General features: G+C 37.5%; 2 protein-coding genes across 2 annotated transcripts; one reads left to right on the forward strand and one right to left on the reverse strand.

Moving 5' to 3' along the window:
- Positions 1-694: 694 nt before the first annotated feature.
- On the reverse strand, positions 695-9,718 carry LOC136247912 (uncharacterized). The gene is made up of 7 exons (XM_066039732.1): positions 7,623-9,718; positions 2,309-2,832; positions 2,161-2,249; positions 1,531-1,621; positions 1,297-1,421; positions 812-971; positions 695-748 (listed from the first exon to the last, which is right to left on the reverse strand). Exons 1-7 carry the CDS (start codon positions 7,747-7,749, stop codon positions 695-697), a joined length of 1,170 nt encoding a protein of 389 aa, XP_065895804.1. The 5' UTR covers positions 7,750-9,718.
- LOC136246799 (uncharacterized) lies at positions 4,525-6,228 on the forward strand. Its single transcript, XM_066038358.1, has 2 exons — positions 4,525-5,742; positions 5,881-6,228. The coding sequence occupies exons 1-2, from the start codon at positions 4,633-4,635 to the stop codon at positions 6,112-6,114; spliced, it is 1,344 nt and encodes a 447-aa protein (XP_065894430.1). The 5' UTR covers positions 4,525-4,632; the 3' UTR covers positions 6,115-6,228.
- Positions 9,719-19,023: the final 9,305 nt, after the last annotated feature.

The following is a 19,023-nucleotide window of genomic DNA, read 5'->3' on the forward strand; positions in this document are numbered from 1 at the left end:
AATAAAACAAATCCTGCCGGTTACTTGTACTTGCAATTGTTTGTTTACGTTTCTGTATCATAATTTTTACCGGTGAACCCACACATAGCTACCACATAAACACTGTTGCCAAAACACCTTTTATATGTGCTGCTACCGTCAAAGCATTACCAGATATATGTCCAGACTGTTATACGCAAGGTTGCAAATGAATTGGTATGGCAAGCACCTCTGCAATAAATTCAGTTGTTGCAGAAAATATATAGGCGGTTCACTGAGAAGCCATGATACTGGGAATTGAAACCTTACATTTTCTACAAGCATAAATTGGGAAAGTTAATGATGCATGCATTGTACTGTACACACTTCGGCATGCCAACAGGCACCAACTGAAGCCTATGTTATTGAGTTACCCTTGTCTGAAGGAATCACTGGGCCAATCAGTCAGACAGTCAGTCAGGAGAGAGTTCCATTGATACTAAAATTCCGTAGCAACAATTTTCACCAATTTGGAAACACTTTTGGGCTTGATGTTACCTAGCCAATACTATGTACCATGGCACCATGAAGGTAATGTGAGGCCGGTTTCTGGTTGATATATACTTTTGTAATGACAAGTTGGAAGCCTCCATGATCACTGATATGCTTTACTTTTGTACCGTTTAAAGCATCCACAGAAAGTAATACCAACTAGTATAGCTATATTAGATGCATTTCAAAGCTTGGCTTCTTGAAGGCCATATCCCTTTTCACAATATGTGACTGCTTTCTTTTTTGTGCACCACACAAATATCAATACTACAGTGTATAAGCTAGCTATATCACTACTCACAGTCAACTTTTTGTATGGACTAAAAGTCCTTCTTCTGACACTCAGTAGTGCATCCTCCAGCACACTGGACCTTCTGATTCTGAGTGTGAAGTCCTCATCGCTCATCATTTGTGTTAGCTGCCCTATTACTGACAGCAGTGGATGGGCATTATCTCCAGTCCTATCAATGGAGAATGATTGTATGAGCTGAATTTACAGGTGTACGGTAAAATAAAAAGCAATGATATATACCTCACTGTAAAGTGTTAATAATAAAAAAAAAAATACAAGGGAGGTAATCTACACCAGCAGCTATACTGTACCGGTTGACATTCAACTTCAAGTATAGTCGTAACTGCAAGTTATTAATGTCAACTAGAATAGCTGCAGGTAGGCAGTGAGTCAGTAAATCAATTAGAAAAATTCAGTTGAATAGACCTTTTCCACAATATCATAGGGACTTATTCAAACTATATTTATCAAGCATTCATACTGTATCATCTTACAATTGAGGGTCTTGGTCTTGGTCAGGGGATACATCCACAGGCTGAGCAACTGCCATTGCAGAATCATCTGATACTGCACCCACCACTGAGTCCTGCCCGAGCACTTCTAAATCTTCATGTTCACTCTGTAAAAAATATAAGCATATTATAGTGTACGCACACACACACACACACACACACACACACACACACACACACACACACACACACACACACACACACACAAAGATGTACCTCAGTATCTGAGTCCAAATTTATTGGACCAGGTGGTGGTGACCATGGATCACGGTAGCTGTCGCCATTCTCTGATGACTCCTCTGACTCCCTACTAAAACAAAGGCATTAAGTAGCACTCTGTGCATGTGCAATGGACCGTGCTTGTAATATAATTATACAGTTCTGTCTAGCTGGGCATGGTTGGTGTGTGTTTTCCTGGATCCACAGTTTAAAAGTAGCTATTATCAGAAATGTCCTTTGATGTTAGCAGCCAGACAAAGGAGCCATGGTACCTTATACTTGTGTAGGACACACGACTCATGCCTCAGCATTGAATTAGAATGCCTGCATTCTGTACTGAACATGCATTATGAACAATTCAATACACTACATTGAGGGGCTGAAATTTGAAATAAACTTTATTTGCTATTTATGATTACAGAAATAACACACAACATAATAGTACTGATCAGTAAAGCATATAGTGAGTACTAATTCAACACACAATACCAAGCTATAGCTTGTCCATATAAATTCAATGCTGCATGCAGTTGTAGTATTATTAAGAGGTGTCAATTTGATCAAAGTGGATTGACTAAACTTTCAAGATTTTGTACAAGCTGTAATGTATTTTATGCATGTGCTCACCTGGGCCTGCATACCTCCAGATGCTCACGCAGCTCTGCTATTGGTATCAGCTCCTGGCACTGGAGACACTTCTGTCGTATACTCTGCACCTGATAGGAGCATGCAGAATATTGCTTGGTTACTCTAACTAAACATGACATTTTCCCACCTCTTCTTCAACTTCCTCCGTAGGAGTTAGGTCCAAATTGAGTTGGATAGGCCTGATGTATATCCTGGCAGTCCCTATCCAAGATTTCAGAAGCCTCAGCGAATTGCTGATTTTGAATGGTATGAGCTCTAACTGCCAGGTGCTTGCTGCACACTTCAGCAGTTCGAACCCTCCGCCCTGTCGAAGTTTAGGAAATTCAGTTAGCAGTGCCTCCTGAAACTCCTGTGGTGTACACTTCACATCAGATATTGTCACGCTTCTCTCGCCAAGGCCAGCAAGGACCAGCTCATTCTTTCTTAAGCTACTTGATGGCACCCTGTCCTCATCAGTCTCAGCGAGACAATAGTATTTGTGTGTCCAGGTGCTGAGCTTTGGCCGTTTAGCCTGCCTCAAAGCAGCAGCAGCACCACTACGTCGTTTTCCTCCAAAATTATGTCGTTGCTCCACAGCGATCGATCCAGTTCTTGCGTCTCTCAGTGCAGCCATAGCCTGGCCATAAGCACCCTCCAGTCTCTGCCGTCTTACTATAGCAATAATACAACAATTTAAAGAAATTGAGTAATAACAGAACATGACACACGTGTGCAATTAAGTTCCTCAGTCTTGGTGGATATATCATTTTGTGCATAAGCAACAACAACTAGAGCTCTAACATTAGAACTTGTAAGCTTGCAATAATAGCTAGGAGCACCAAATTTGACACACAGGAAAGGCCAAAAAGTTCTAATAACAAGTAACTTACAATGATTCCTAAGAAGTTGTTCAATCAGCAAGTTTTAGCTAGTAGATAATTCCACTGAATTTAAATAAACTTAAAATTTTGCAACAACCTACCTGAAGCTGTTTTAGCCACACTTTTGTGTTGATTCTACCTATTGAAGGTATGTGTATATGTGAAGCTGGTTACTGCATGGTCTGTGAAAGGATACAAAACCTCCATTATCCCTGATAGCTTATAATACAATAGGAGGTCAAAAGAGTAGTGTAATGCTGACTCAGACAAATTTGCAAGTAACACACTCTCTAAATTTGATGAGGTGGCAGCCTTCTCCATTGACACCTTTCCTTTCATTACTGCAAATCACAAAATGTGTCAACTATACTTGCATGTTGCCAAAGAACTTGATATTTTTTTTGTTGACATGCTCATGCATTCTGAACAGCACTACATAAGCATGAGGGCTCTGGCTATAAGTCTACCTCAAATATTTAGTGTGTAAAATCTCCTGTGACAATCCCCTTATTGACCAATGTTTAGCTAACTGGCACCAAATAGCTAAATTTCCTGCTTCCTGTCCTGCCCCATAGAAAACTGTACAGCTAAAAGCAGCAAAATGGTCATCTTTCAAGCACCACGCAGAACTTAACACAAAGCCGGATTTGTGCCAGCTTTATTATACCATGACACGTGATCATGAGTCAAAATTAATGCAAAATCTGCACCTTTATGCTGGGAAGCGGTCAGCGCAGCAGGTAGCTAACCATATTCCCAGGAAAAAAACGATGGAGGGTCACAGTAGAGTTTAAAATAACTGCAGAAAGGAAATTTCAACCGGACTAGCTGGAAAAATAATGCTAGCTACGCGGCCGGTTGATATTATAACTCTAGGCCGGCTCAGCTACTGGCGGAATAATGGAACACTCATTGCCCGACACACACACAGTAGCTAGACAGATACGTGACACAGCAAATTTATTTAAAGTATACGCACCTCTACCACTCTCGCTGGATAGCCGATCACTTGCTGCTGCACTGCTCAGAGGTGTGTTGGTGTCACGTTGGCGGCTCGTGTTATGGCTGGATGTTTGCGGCTGATCACTGCAGTTTCTGTCAAAGCTAAAAGGCTCATTGGCCCTTTCTTCCGTCCTCGCTCCCAGTCTCTGACTTCCTAAAATTTGCACATATTATATGGCTGTTAGATAGCTCAGTTATATGTGAGACTCACCAAGGTCATCACCATTCGGACGTGCAGCCAATCCATGCTGAAGGATATCGATCGCATCCTGGATAGATCTCCTACGCCTCTCCGACAAGAACTCCATCACTCACTATTTCACACTACTAATCTTGAATAGCTACACCACGACTGTCAAAATAAGCAAGCGCCCGCCGCGACTTTTTATAGTTATATGCATAGTCTCGGTTATAGTTTACGGATGTTGCGTTAAAAATGGAGACTGTAAATACTGGTGAATTGCTGCAGGAAGTACAGGCGGCTTTGCACTCACTAGCTAATAGAATTTCCAGCCCCGCAGCTACTGGGACAAACTCTGGGACAACTAGTATTGATTACTACAATGACGCTATTTTGGGTATTGAAAATATGTTGCAAAGGCTGGTCGTCTTGCAGCCACTGCTCTCTGTGGAATTTCCAGGCATAGCTCAAGTAATTGAGAGTGTCAAAACTGTTTTGACGGAGTTAAATGCAGCGGAGGACGAAGTGCAGAGACAATTAAGGCGCAAAGGAAGACCTGAAATTGTGATCACCCAACAAGAACTGCAAAGTCTTTTAAACCTACAATTTACCCAGGTTGAAATCTCCAAGCTATATGGATGTTCTCCTCGAACTATAAGAAGAAGGATTCTAAGGTATCAACTGCAGGAGTTTATTAATTTCAGTGACATAAGTGATGAAGATTTGGATACCTTGGTATCTAGGTTTGTCGCTACCTTTCCTAATGCAGGTCAAAACACCCTTGCAGGCTATCTACAATCATGTAATCTACGCATACAGAGACGGAGAGTCAGGGACACCATGGCAAGAATTGATCCTCAGGGAATAGCTCTGAGAACTCGTAACATTTTACATCGACGTGAATATAGAGTCCAAGGGCCAAACAGTTTGTGGCATATTGATGGAAACCACAAGCTGATAAGATGGAGAATAGTTATCCATGGTGGGATTGATGGATATTCACGTATCCCAGTTTTTCTACATGCCAGTGACAACAATCGGGCAGTAACTGTATTACAGTGTTTTCTGAATGGTGTACAATCGTACGGCTTACCATCAAGAATCCGGTCTGACTGCGGTGGGGAAAACACCCTGGTCTCAGAGTACATGCTGAGGCATCCTCAACGTGGCCCTGGGCGTGGAAGTTTTATCACTGGTAGGAGCGTTCATAATCAACGCATTGAACGCTTCTGGAGGGACTTGTTTTCTGGGTGCATATCTGTGTTTTATTATCTCTTCTACAACCTAGAAGATTGTGGACTGTTACATCCTAGTGATGAAATAGATTTGTTTGCATTACATTATGCCTTTTTGCCACACATAAATGCCAATTTAGATGTATTTCGTCTAGCCTACAATCGCCACAGACTAAGGACTCAAAGAAACCATTCACCACTGCAATTGTGGTTGCAGGGCATGCTTATGACTAGTGATTCAACAGCTGCATCAGGAGTGTACAACTTTGAAGAATTAACTGAAGTGAGTATAGGTATACTACATAACTTATGCTAACAATAGTTTATCTTCATATGCGTTATTGTCTGCCTGTATACATTTCACATAATTGAGGCCCAAGTACTTGGATGCTACTTTACAAACAAATTCTGTCTTCCATAGGATGAAGCCATTGACTTTGGGATTGATTGGAGTGGCCCACCTGTGGTGGACGGTGATGATGATGTCACTGTTGAGGTTCCTAGGGTACTCTGTCCATTGGAACCAGAAGAAGTAGTTGTCTTGCAATCTGTTTTCAGCAATGATCCCCTTGATGATTTAGATGGTGATATGGGAACATCATTGTACATCTCTACTTGGGAATTTGTTAGGAGCTGTGTTAGATTACACAATTAGACATGACTGAACATTTTTCTAATACAAACGCATTTATTATTTGAGAATGTGTGAGCAATGTAACATTGTCATTTTAAAACTTTAATGTTGTATCAAAGATTGTAGCCATATTTTCCATACAATATGCCATCTAAAATAATCAGTAGCTACTATAGCTACCCATGGCCACTGGAGTATCTAAAGTGGAACTGCGATAGTGGCTTACTATAATGTTTGGAGGCTGCAGCTGTCAGATATAATAATATGACAATAGCGGCTAGAAAGCTTGGTATATATAGCTAGAATGCATCCCAAAAGTGACCAAGCATTTCTCTAGTTTGACCAAGAAATATTATACACCTGAAAAATGGTTTTAGAATTCTCTCAACAAGAATGAAAACCATCATTATTGATGAAAACAGTGTAATGGCGGGGTCCTTGTTGCATAAACTTTAGCATAAATCCACTGATAATACCTTGACAAAATGCTTATAAGGTGATTTTATGAGTATTTGTATTATTAGTGATCATATAATTATGCTAAGACAAAATTTCATTATAATACTCAGTATATTGATTAAGTAAAGCCTAAAAGTGAAGGGGGGGGGGGGGGGGGGGGCTTCAGCCCCCAAACCCCCCTCCCCCCCCAGATCTGCCCCTGATTATTACATTGACGTTTGAACTCATCAACTTGGATTTATTATCATCATTATTGTATAATGTATAAACCTAAATCACGAGTATAATATACATGATTGGTTAACAAACTAAACGTTAATAAACTTAATAAATTACATGTAAGTAACTATAATAGTAAGTATCGACATTATCAGTTTCCATAAGGTGATCGGTATAGGTGATTCCATAGTCGGATTGCCCTAGGAAAGAATTTTCATTTGCCAGCCTACTTTGGCATGCAGATCCACCCCAAATCACCCATGCCAAATGTTTATGATGCTGGGATACTCTAATAGAGCAGCCACCACAGAGATACAGCACTATTAAGATTCCTCCACAGCTGATGAATTTGATCGATAGCTTGCACTGCTCAGCAGTGCCATCCCATTGGCACACTTAAGGATAAGCCTGATAAATTGTTTTTGTTGGTGTAAATCAGCATACATGTTCAGTCTTTTCTATTTTAATTTAATCATAACTAATAACTGTCACAGCCCTGATAAATAAATGCAAAAAAAGTTAGAAAAAAATATTCTAACGTTCCTCTGCCAGTATATGATGGATTGGGGTTTCTTGCTCAAAATGTTACACATGGTCAAAGCCCCGGCCCCAAGTTTTGTACGTTAGAGACAATCCCATAAGTAACTCTGAACCCTTCCAACCAGTTTCTGTTAATTTGTTTAAAATTATAATAATTGCATGGGCAATTTTCTACTAACTGCATGGCTAACTATAGCTAACTGACTGATGCCTTCAGTAATGTAAGCGCAACTGGACTATGGATAGGGCAGCAAACTTGATTTTGTACTGTTCAACATCGTCCTGAGCCTCTACCCAACCGCAACAGTCACCTTTGTCCATTCTCCGTGTCCCTCTACTTCTGAGTATACGTATGTAGGTGCATGTTGATTGGTGGTAATGGTTCTCGAACTTCTCTGTCCTGCATGAAGCAATATAATGGTAGCTACAACCCGGCATTCTTGGAAATCCCTGGATTCATTTCTTGAAGTAGTCACCATTGAAATAAGTCAATTGTTATTAATGTAGCTACAACTTCTATAAGAGAAAAAATGTACATATTTTACATACAACTGCATACGCATACAAATGTACATATTGTAAATACATATGCGTATTGTTTATTTATTTATTAAAGACTTTACAGTGTAACAAACATGAAGTTGTAGCTACAATGAAAATAAACTATGTATATAAACTTATGCTGTGAAGGAATAATTGATTCCCCTTTGAATACAAATCCGGCCCAGGAACAAATATTTAATTCACTTGGGAAAATTAAAACAAGGCTTGTGGGGACCAATAGCAATTGGCCAACTTCACTTTAGAATTTTCTTGAGAAAACTGGAGGACCTATTGTATTACTTCTAAGAGTTGGAAACAAATAATTAGCTGCCTCGAAATATTTTATAGCTAAAAGTAATGTCTAAAAATACAGCTAGGCTATGATTTCCCCCACTTGCAGCATAGCTAGCTACACATTTACACTTTTTGAAAAGAGCTAGGGTATTTTCCATTTTTTTAAGCAACTGGAGTATTAGCATGCACCATGCACGTGCAAAGATAATGCTTGTAAACATGGGGATCAATTATTTCAACTGGGTTATCTTGATCCCCTTTGCATGTGTGCAAGTAAAGTTTTACTAAATTTTGCAGGAGGGATAAATATTTCAGAGGGAGTCCATATATTTCAAATATTTTTGTTCAAAGGATCGAAATATTTTGATATGTTTTGACCAGGAGGAACCAGAATAAAAGAATAAAACCAGGGTTAGCTAACCACATCCAAGCAACAGTCTATTACAGGTCCCACAACTTGATTCAAGAGATATGGAGTGGGATTTATAAAGGGAGGGGGGCTAAGTCAAGGTACTAATCTCTTGGGTGGAGGTGTGCGAACTTTGCATGCTGGAACTACAGCAGTCTGGGGGCATGCCCCCCAGGAAATTTCTGAAACATAGATGTTAAAATACTGCAATTTGGAGACATTTCCACATATTTCTGGCAGTAGATATTTATATATATACTGCCTTTAGATTATAGGTATGGCTCTGTGAAGCATTTTGTAAAGTTTGGATAGGTACAGCAACCAAGCACATGATGCATCCTCTCACAATTGCACAACAATAGGTGCATGTTAGAATAATAATGTTGAAAGTGAAATTTGAATGATACGAGATTGATTTCGAGAGCATTTTCAATGGAAATTGTGTACCTGAATTAAATCTTGCCATACATATTAGCTACACAAGTAGATGAATCAAGCCTTTCAATACACTTCACTGCATGCATAGGTGCAGGCAGATTTGTAAAAATTCTATAACAGAACCAACTATATGCTTCCAGTGAATGTTCTATTAGAGTAGTTAGCTGACTGCTCTATTAGAGTATCTCGATCTTGTACACCTCCGATGCTGATCGGGGTCCATTGTTGCATAAACTTTAGCATAAATCCACTAATAATGCCTTGGAAAGATGTTTATAAGGTGGGTTTATGAGCATTTGTATTATTAGTGATCATATAATCATGCTAAGACAAAATTTCATTATAATCCTCAGCATATTGATCAAGTAAAGCCTAAAAGTGAAAGGGGGGCTGAAGCCCACCCCCCGGATCCGCCCCTGAATAGTTAGGTGTTTGTCATAATACAAATGCTCATCATGAGTTGCTACAACGTCTTTGACTGCACACAAAAGAGTATTAATTTTAAAGGGTACATTGTATTTTGGTCTGAAGGAAAGATTTTACACTATGCTACCCTTTTACTCTAAAGGGAAGACTTTTACACCAATCTTTGCTTTATGTACTTAATGGGAAAATTGTACGCCAGACAGATGGCAATGCAAACGGTATCATCAGTAATGCAAAAATGTTATATGCCAAACCCCACACATTGCACAACACAAGAATAATACCAGCTAAGTTCCAGGTAACCATGGTAACAAAAGTACTATAATATTTATTAATTATTTATTTGTAATGTACAGGACGCAGAATTGAGTATATGGTACATGTAAACATGCAAGTGATTAGTTAAATAAGTAATTTTCTAAAAAGTGCTTTGAATTTGTCCAAGTCTGGTGATGTAATAATTTGATCTTGGAGGGTGTTCCAAAGTTAGATGGTGGAGGGAGGGAGGTAACCATGCTTTACAGGACTGCATACAGATCAACCAGCAAATTGGCATACTCACCTTCTAAGCAATTAAATCACAGACCTGCGGTAGCAATAATTACTTACAAATTATAATCTACAATAATAATTACAAGGGGTAGAAAGAGTACAATTTCTGAAGCAACTTACACCCAGTGGCCTGGGTCTAAAGTTGCTGCAAAGAAATATAAGTGTAACTTGCCACTATTCAAGGCAATGCAATATGTATACTGTATACCTAGCTGAATTCTCTCTAAAAAATGATTAACCTAGCTAAATTGTCTAGAGGGTGAATTTAATTTAAACCTAGCTGAGCTCTTTACAGGATGGCTTTCAACCTAGTTTAAGTCTCTATAGGATGACTTTTAACCTAATATGTAGCTGAATCTCTAGGGAATGACTTTCAACCTAGCTGAACTCTCTACAGGATGATTTTTAACCTATCTACTGGATGACTTTTAAAATAGCTGAACTCCCTAAATGATGATTTTAACCTAACTGAGTTGTTTACAGGGTGACTTTTAACCTAACTGAAGTATCTACAGAATGACTAGTTGAACCCTCTGCAGGGTGACTGTTAACTTATCTGAGCTCTCTACAGAATGACTTTTTATCTATGCAGCTGAACTATCTACAGGATGATTATTAACCTAGCTGAACCTGCTACTGGATGGCTTTTAAAATCCCTAAAGGATGATTTTTAAACCTATCTACAACATGACTTTTCACTTTGCTGAAGTATCTACAGAATGGCAACCCTCTATATACAGGGTGGCTGTTATAACTTCTCTACAGAATGACACTAGCTGAACTCTCTACAGGATGACTTTTAATTTATAGCTGAACCCTCTAAAGCATGACATTTAACCTTCTCTACAAGGTGACTTTTACCTAGCTGAACTCTCTCTAAAGGATGACATTTAATCTAACTAATTTGTCTACAGAGTGACATTTAACATAACTGAAGTGTTTACAGGGTGACTTTTAACCTAGCTGAACTATAGGATGGTTATTAACCTAGCCGAATTGTTTACAGGATGACTTTTAACCTAGCTGGGTTCTATACAGGATAGCTTTAAACCTAGCTGAGCTCTATATATACAGGATGGCTTTTAAAGGATGACCATTAACCTACCTGAATTGTCTACAGGGTGACTTTAAGCTTAACTCTCTATTGGATGACTTTTAACCTAGCTGAATTCTCTACAGAATGACTTTTAATCTTGGACTCTGACTTGTTATGTATCTACAGGAGGTTTATTATAGTGTAGCTGAACTCTCTACAGGGTGACTTCAAACCTAGCTGAATGCTTTAATAGAGTTATTTATTTCTAGCTGACTGCTCTATAAGGGTGACTGCTCTATTAGAGTATCTCAATTTATTATTGTAATAATTGCAGAACCTCGCAAGCGAGTATAAATGCAATATGTGTTACAAACGTCATTGCATAATTAAATTGGCAAACATGTCAATTGCAGTTTTATTGAGCAGTTTGTTCCATATAATGTTCCAGTAGCTGGAAAGTAACTAAACTTGTATGAATCTATCCTTGTAAATGGCACTGTGAGTTTGTAATCATGACCTCTGGTGATTCCAGTGATAAATAATCAGGTAATTTTAAATCTACAATTTGGTGGATTGTTTTGTGCATCATTTGTAGTCTAATTGTGTCTCTACAATGGTTAAGGCTGTTCCATTGCAGTTTATTAATCAGCACGCCTCTGCAGTGCTACTGAATACAGGGGTTTTGCTATGATAATTGTTGATACAGCAATAGTACGTTTAGCTAGACTACCACTAATGAAGTTAAATTGGTCAAAAGGAGGAGTTTCAATTGAAATCACAGAACTTCATTGTAGTTTAGCTATATATATATAATTCACCTCGGCTGGAGGCTCCGCCAGCATTGTTGAGCAAATGTAAACCCTTTGTTTCTGCAAAACACACCTCTTTGTTTTGGTATTTAAGAATTCATTTGTAAATCCAATTCACACAATAATTCGTGCCGTCACAATGACCGAGAAATTAGAATAGTGAAATGTGTGGGGTCATGGATGAAATCTTGATAGCTATATACTAACATCTTGAAATCTTCACTGTTTTCTCCATGGTCTTCTGGAAATACCTATAAAATAATGCCGAAATCTTGAAATCCTTGTCGTGAGGCCTTGAAATTCTGAAGGTGATATCAGCCGGTTGCAGATCCCTTGGTCAAATGGACAAGAAGTTGTCAGTTAAAATGAAAATAAAAAACTAAACAAGAAATTGGACTCTTGAAAGTGAAAACTGACCAAAAAGTTGGACTAGTGAAATGAATAATTGAGAGTTGAAGTGAAAAGTTGGACTATTGAAATGGACAATTGAGAGTTGAAGTGAAAAGTGAACAAAAAGTTGGACATTGAAATGGACAATTGAGAGTTGAAGTGAAAAGTGAACAAAAAGTTGGACTATTGAAATGGACAATTGAGAGTTGAAGTGAAAAGTGAACAAAAAGTTGGACCATTGAAATGGACAATTGAGAGTTGAAGTGAAAAGTGAACAAAAAGTTGGACCATTGAAATGGACAATTGACAGTTGAAGTGAAAAGTTAACAAAAAGTTGGACTATTGAAATGGACAATTGAGAGTTGAAGTGAAAAGTGAACAAAAAGTTGGACTATTGAAATGGACAATTGAGAGTTGAAGTGAAAAGTGAACAAAAAGTTGGTGTATTGAAATGGACAATTGAGAGTTGAAGTGTAAAGTGAACAAAAAGTTGGACTATTGAAATGGACAATTGAGAGTTGAAGTGAAAAGTTAACAAAAAGTTGGACATTGAAATGGACAATTGAGAGTTGAAGTGAAAAGTGAACAAAAAGTTGGACTATTGAAATGGACAATTGAGAGTTGAAGTGAAAAGTGAACAAAAAGTTGGTGTATTGAAATGGACAATTGAGAGTTGAAGTGAAAAGTGAACAAAAAGTTGGACTATTGAAATGGACAATTGAGAGTTGAAGTGAAAAGTGAACAAAAAGTTGGACTATTGAAATGGACAATTGAGAGTTGAAGTGAAAAGTGAACTGAAAGTTGGACTGTTGAAATGGACAGTTGAGAGTTGAAGTGAAAAGTGAACAAAAAGTTGGAGTGTTGAAATGGACAATTGAGAGTTGAAGTGAAAAGTGAACAAAAAGTTGGACTATCGAAATGGACAATTGAGAGTTGAAGTGAAAAGTGAACAAAAAGTTGGACTATTGAAATGGACAATTGAGAGTTGAAGTGAAAAGTGAACAAAAAGTTGGACTATTGAAATGGACAATTGAGAGTTGAAGTGAAAAGTGAACAAAAAGTTGGTGTATTGAAATGGACAATTGAGAGTTGAAGTGTAAAGTGAACAAAAAGTTGGACTATTGAAATGGACAATTGAGAGTTGAAGTGAAAAGTGAACAAAAAGTTGGACATTGAAATGGACAATTGAGAGTTGAAGTGAAAAGTGAACAAAAAGTTGGACTATTGAAATGGACAATTGAGAGTTGAAGTGAAAAGTGAACAAAAAGTTGGTGTATTGAAATGGACAATTGAGAGTTGAAGTGAAAAGTGAACAAAAAGTTGGACTATTGAAATGGACAATTGAGAGTTGAAGTGAAAAGTGAACAAAAAGTTGGACTATTGAAATGGACAATTGAGAGTTGAAGTGAAAAGTGAACAAAAAGTTGGACTGTTGAAATGGACAGTTGAGAGTTGAAGTGAAAAGTGAACAGAAAGTTGGACTGTTGAAATGGACAATTGAGAGTTGAAGTGAAAAGTGAACAAAAAGTTGGACTATCGAAATGGACAATTGAGAGTTGAAGTGAAAAGTGAACAAAAAGTTGGACTATTGAAATGGACAATTGAGAGTTGAAGTGAAAAGTGAACAAAAAGTTGGACTATTGAAATGGACAATTGAGAGTTGAAGTGAAAAGTGAACAAAAAGTTGGACTATTGAAATGGAAAGTTGAAAGTTGAAGTGAAAAGTGAACAAAACGTTGGACTATTGAAATGGACAATTGAGAGTTGAAGTGAAAAGTGAACAAAAAGTTGGACTATTGAAATGGACAGTTGAGAGTTGAAGTGAAAAGTGAACAAAAAGTTGGACTGTTGAAATGGACAATTGAGAGTTGAAGTGAAAAGTGAACAAAAAGTTGGACTATTGAAATGGAAAGTTGAAAGTTGAAGTGAAAAGTGAACAAAAAGTTGGACTATTGAAATGGACAATTGAGAGTTGAAGTGAAAAGTGAACAAAAAGTTGGTGTATTGAAATGGATAATTGAGAGTTGAAGTGAAAAGTGAACAAAAAGTTGGACTATTGAAATGGACAATTGAGAGTTGAAGTGAAAAGTGAACAAAAAGTTGGTGTATTGAAATGGACAATTGAGAGTTGAAGTGAAAAGTGAACAAAAAGTTGGACTATTGAAATGGACAATTGAGAGTTGAAGTGAAAAGTGAACAAAAAGTTGGACTATTGAAATGGAAAGTTGAAAGTTGAAGTGAAAAGTGAACAAAAAGTTGGACTATTGAAATGGAAAGTTGAAAGTTGAAGTGAAAAGTGAACAAAAAGTTGGACTATTGAAATGGACAATTGAGAGTTGAAGTGAAAAGTGAACAAAAAGTTGGTGTATTGAAATGGACAATTGAGAGTTGAAGTGAAAAGTGAACAAAAAGTTGGACTATTGAAATGGAAAGTTGAAAGTTGAAGTGAAAAGTGAACAAAAAGTTGGACTATTGAAATGGACAATTGAGAGTTGAAGTGAAAAGTGAACAAAAAGTTGGACTATTGAAATGGACAATTGAGAGTTGAAGTGAAAAGTGAACAGAAAGTTGGACTATTGAAATGGACAGTTGAGAGTTGAAGTGAAAAATGAACAAAAAGTTGCACTAATGAAATGGACTATTAGTGTAACACTTTCAAAGTAAAAAAGGACATTCATGATAGACAATTTATAGTTAAAGCAGTAATATACATGTAGTAAAATGGACATGCACAGTGTGCTGACGCACACTGACACACAATAATATATAATACTTAAACATTGATATATAGAACTTAAAATTGGATTTTTGTCCACAACGGCATTCCATAGATTTGTTTGTAGCTGAACTATCTACAAGATAACTTCTTCTAGCTGATCTCTCTACATGGTGATTTGTTTGTAGCTGAATTCTGTATAGGTGATTTGTTTGCAGCTGAGCTCTTTAAATAATGGTTTCTTTGTAGCTGAACTCTCTACAAGGTAAATTCTTCTAGCTGATGTCTCTAAAAGGTCACTAGTTTGTAGCTGAGCTCTCTACATGGTGGTTTCTTTGTAACTGAACTCTCTACAAGGTGACCTCTTCTAGCTGGTCTTTCTACAGGGTGATTTGTTTGAAGCTGAACTCTGTACAAGGTAACTTCTTCTAGCTGATCTCTCTACAGGGAGATTTGTTTGTAGCTGAACTCTCTACATGATGGTTTCTTTGTAGCTGAACTCTCTACAAAGTAACTTCTTCTAGCTAATCTCTCTACAGGGAGATTTGTTTGTAGCTGAACTCTCTACATGATGGTTTCTTTGTAGCTGAACTCTCTGCAAGGTAACTTCTTCTATTGATCTCGATTTGATTGCAGCTGAACTCTCTACATGGTGGTTTCTTTGTAGCTGAACTCTACAAGGTGATTTCTTCTAGCTGAACTATCTCTTTCCATAGTTGCATGAACTCCATACAAGGTAACTTCTTCCAGCTGATCTCTCTACAGGGTGACTTGTGTGTAGCTGATCTCTATACAGGTTTCTTGTTTCTAGCTGATCTCTTGAATTCTCTTCAGGGTGACTGCTCTATTAGGATGACTGCTCTATTAGAGTATCTCGATCTCGCACTTGCTGCACCAAGTTGGATTTCGTGTTATAACTCCGTGGCTTTAAGTCTGATTCTTCTACACCATTGATGAGCCTTTCTAAGATGATTACTCCATCTGTACAACGATTCTCAAAGCATTACCCCAAGCGGTTTATCTGGTAGGCGTGGCAAGCAGTCGTATTTTTATTAGCTAATCTCGATTGCATAATTGTTACACACTGTTGGTTTTTTCGTTGTATCTTCATGTTTTTTAGCTAGATTTCTTTCAAACCACAAAAGGTTTAAGGTTCAATAGTTAACCTATTCACGCACCGATTTTCAGCTTCTTCCCATACGCGGTTTACCCTGTAGGCGTGACAACATATTGGTGTTATTTTTCGTGAATAATCGCTCATAACTCTTTGCCTGTTTATCGTATTCCAGCCAAAGTTGGTACCGAGATGCGCCTTTATATCCCCTTTCTGTGTGCCAAATTTCAAGGCAATCGGATGTGGCGTTCACGTTTTATAGCAGTTTTTGTAAGTGTGCGACAAGAGGAAGAAAAATAAGAAGAAAAAAAATGAAGAAACTGAGCCAATTTTTGAAGTCGCATATCTCGGGAACGCATGAAGCGATTTTGCTCAAATTTGGAATGTGGAGTGCTGCAGTTGGAGGGCATGTCCACAGCAAAAATCGTCAAGGAAGCACAGAGCTACGGAGGTGCGAAAATTGCATTTTCTTTCTTCCTGTCAATATACTCACGGGTGTTACACACCTGCTTCTTGGGCCGCACGACACACTACCGTGTGTCTTGATCTACATGCATACCAAATGTGACCGAATATGCAAAACTTGATAAAGATAATAGTGGATATTTAAATTCTTGTTTATTTAAATTGGAATGCTTTGGTAAAGTCTCAGCTTCATATATTGAAGGCTTTTCAAGTTACAGTAGTAACAACAGAAAAATTAATTTGTACAACAACTATAATGATTACTAATACAAGGTTAAAACTTGTACCATCTTGTTTATCAAATCCATTACTGGGTAAGTCCTCCAAGTTGAATCGGTGAAGAAAAATAAACAGCATACTATCTATCTTTCACATAATATAAACAGACATTCATAACTCATGTTTCCTCAAGAACATAGTGTTTTAATAGTTTACACACAAAATCCACACAGTAGTGTATCATGCAGCTCAAAAAACCGGCATGCCACACTGTGACTATATTGACAAGAAGAAAGAAAATGTGATTCATATATTTGTAGCTCTGTGCTGTCTTTATGACACAAGACGATATTTACTGTGGAAATTCCCTCCACATTTAGTAGTCCACATACCAAACTTAAAGCAAAATTGCTTAAGCATTTCTGAACTATGAGACCTGAACATTTCATCGTTTGTTTTTCTTATTATTTATCTTCTTTTCGCACACTTACAAAACCTGCCAAATGCAATATCTTATTGCCTTAAAATTGGGCTCACAGAAGGAGGGTATAAAGGCACACCTTGGTACCAAGATTGGCTGGATATGATAAAAGTGAAGACACCTACTGGACAAACCGCTCAAGGTAATGAGTTGAAAATCAGTGTACAGATGGTTAGATAATCTTAGAAAGACTTTTGAGTAGTTTAGAAGAACTGGATTTAAAATTGATTGAGTTATAATGCAAAAATCAACTACATGTAGCAAGTGTGAGATTGAGATACTTGAATAGTGCAATCTAGTGTTGTTTTAGTAATGCATTTGACTTTTAGTTATAGCTGTAGATAGAAAAACGTTTTAGTTAAAGTTTTAGTTTTAGTTACCATCATTAATATATTTTAGTTATAGTTTTAGTTTAAGATGTTAGATTTTTATAGTTTTAGTTAAAGTTTTAGTTTTATTGCCATCTTCACTACATTTTAGTTGTAGTTTTAGATCTTATATTTCAAGAGTTTTAGTTTCAGTTATCCATACGGTACCATTTAAAACAAATACCACAGTACTAAATAATTATAATCATTTGGTCTTTTCTGGCCAAAAATATCACTGCTGCTGCACGTATACCCACATGGCTTTTGGATTTAGATGCGAATATGTAAATCAGTTTATATGTTAGTTGCAGTGATGTATTTAAATGGAGTTTAAACAAGGTTAACATTGGGAGGTGTACAATAATTTTACTTACTGACAACATGTAGTTGATGACTAGGTAGATGCAATAGGGTAAATGGGTTCCACAATGCAAAGTAGGCAGGAAATAGTGAGCATTATAATCAGAATAACTCCATTATAATCAGGATAAGTCTCAAAAGCAAGCATCAGAAAAGAGTACACAGATGGCCACATAAAAATTTTGTCCCTACCCAAAGCCCACCCCTAGATCTAGGAGACTATATTCACAATATGCGTATATTATTGTGAATATATAAGCAGTGCAAATAATAAAACAAACAAAAATCATTAGCTTAATTCATATATTTAATAAATAAATAAATAAAGATATATGTCAGGCTGGGGGAGGATATGCACCCACAATGTGAGTCTATGGGGTAGACTTTTGCCCCATTCCATGAGTTGCCACCAACTCAAAGGTTAGCTTGAGGTGCGATAGTGCAGGGTTTCAGTATGATTGGTAGGATGAAGTTAGAAATTCCTGTGGTGTCAAATATAGGAGAACTGTGGAACCCTGCACAACTTACCAAAACAACCACCATCACTAGACGGTGGCGAACAAGTGCTACATGGCAAACAGTGTTTGTGTTATTGTATTAACTATTGAGTGATAAAAATTGCACTCCTGCAATTTAAAAGCATAATAAGTTTGCTTGTTTGTTGCGGCAAAACATATTCTAAATGTTTCTGAAAATACAAGATACACAATGTGACAACTAAGGTGCCAAGATAGACATGGTAAGCAAAAGATCAACAGAATGTACTAAGGACCAACATCAAAATGAATCGTTGTAGCAAGTGTCAACACAATTGTAGTAAATATGAAGACCAATTTAGCAGTCAGTACATTATCACCCTTCAATAATTTGATGCAACCCACCATGTTTGGTTTATGCAATAATGAATGCAGCAGCTTACCTATATGATTCTTTTGAAGAATTAGTATAATAGAGCAATGGCGGATCCAGGATGGGGCATTTGGGGCAAATGCCCCCCCCCCACTCACCTTGTGGAGGAGCCATATTTCTGATTAAAACACTAAACTTTATGCCAGGCAAGATCAGCTTATTAAACTCACGAAATATACACAT

Source organism: Dysidea avara, chromosome 2 (assembly GCF_963678975.1).
Source record: "Dysidea avara chromosome 2, odDysAvar1.4, whole genome shotgun sequence".
NCBI lineage: Eukaryota > Metazoa > Porifera > Demospongiae > Dictyoceratida > Dysideidae > Dysidea > Dysidea avara.

What these genes read in the sequence shown, in the direction of transcription:
- LOC136246799 (XM_066038358.1), top strand. Translation starts at nt 4,633, where the DNA reads ATGTTGCAAAGGCTGGTCGTCTTGCAGCCACTGCTCTCTGTGGAATTT. An exon ending in ACTTTGAAGAATTAACTGAA is followed by an intron (nt 5,743 to 5,880) that starts GTGAGTATAGGT and finishes TGTCTTCCATAG; the next exon opens with GATGAAGCCATTGACTTTGG.
- LOC136247912 (XM_066039732.1), bottom strand. Translation starts at nt 7,749, where the DNA reads ATGCCGGGTTGTAGCTACCATTATATTGCTTCATGCAGGACAGAGAAG. An exon ending in ATTTGGACTCAGATACTGAG is followed by an intron (nt 1,422 to 1,530) that starts GTACATCTTTGT and finishes TATTTTTTACAG; the next exon opens with AGTGAACATGAAGATTTAGA. An exon ending in GTCCATACAAAAAGTTGACT is followed by an intron (nt 749 to 811) that starts GTGAGTAGTGAT and finishes TGCACAAAAAAG; the next exon opens with AAAGCAGTCACATATTGTGA.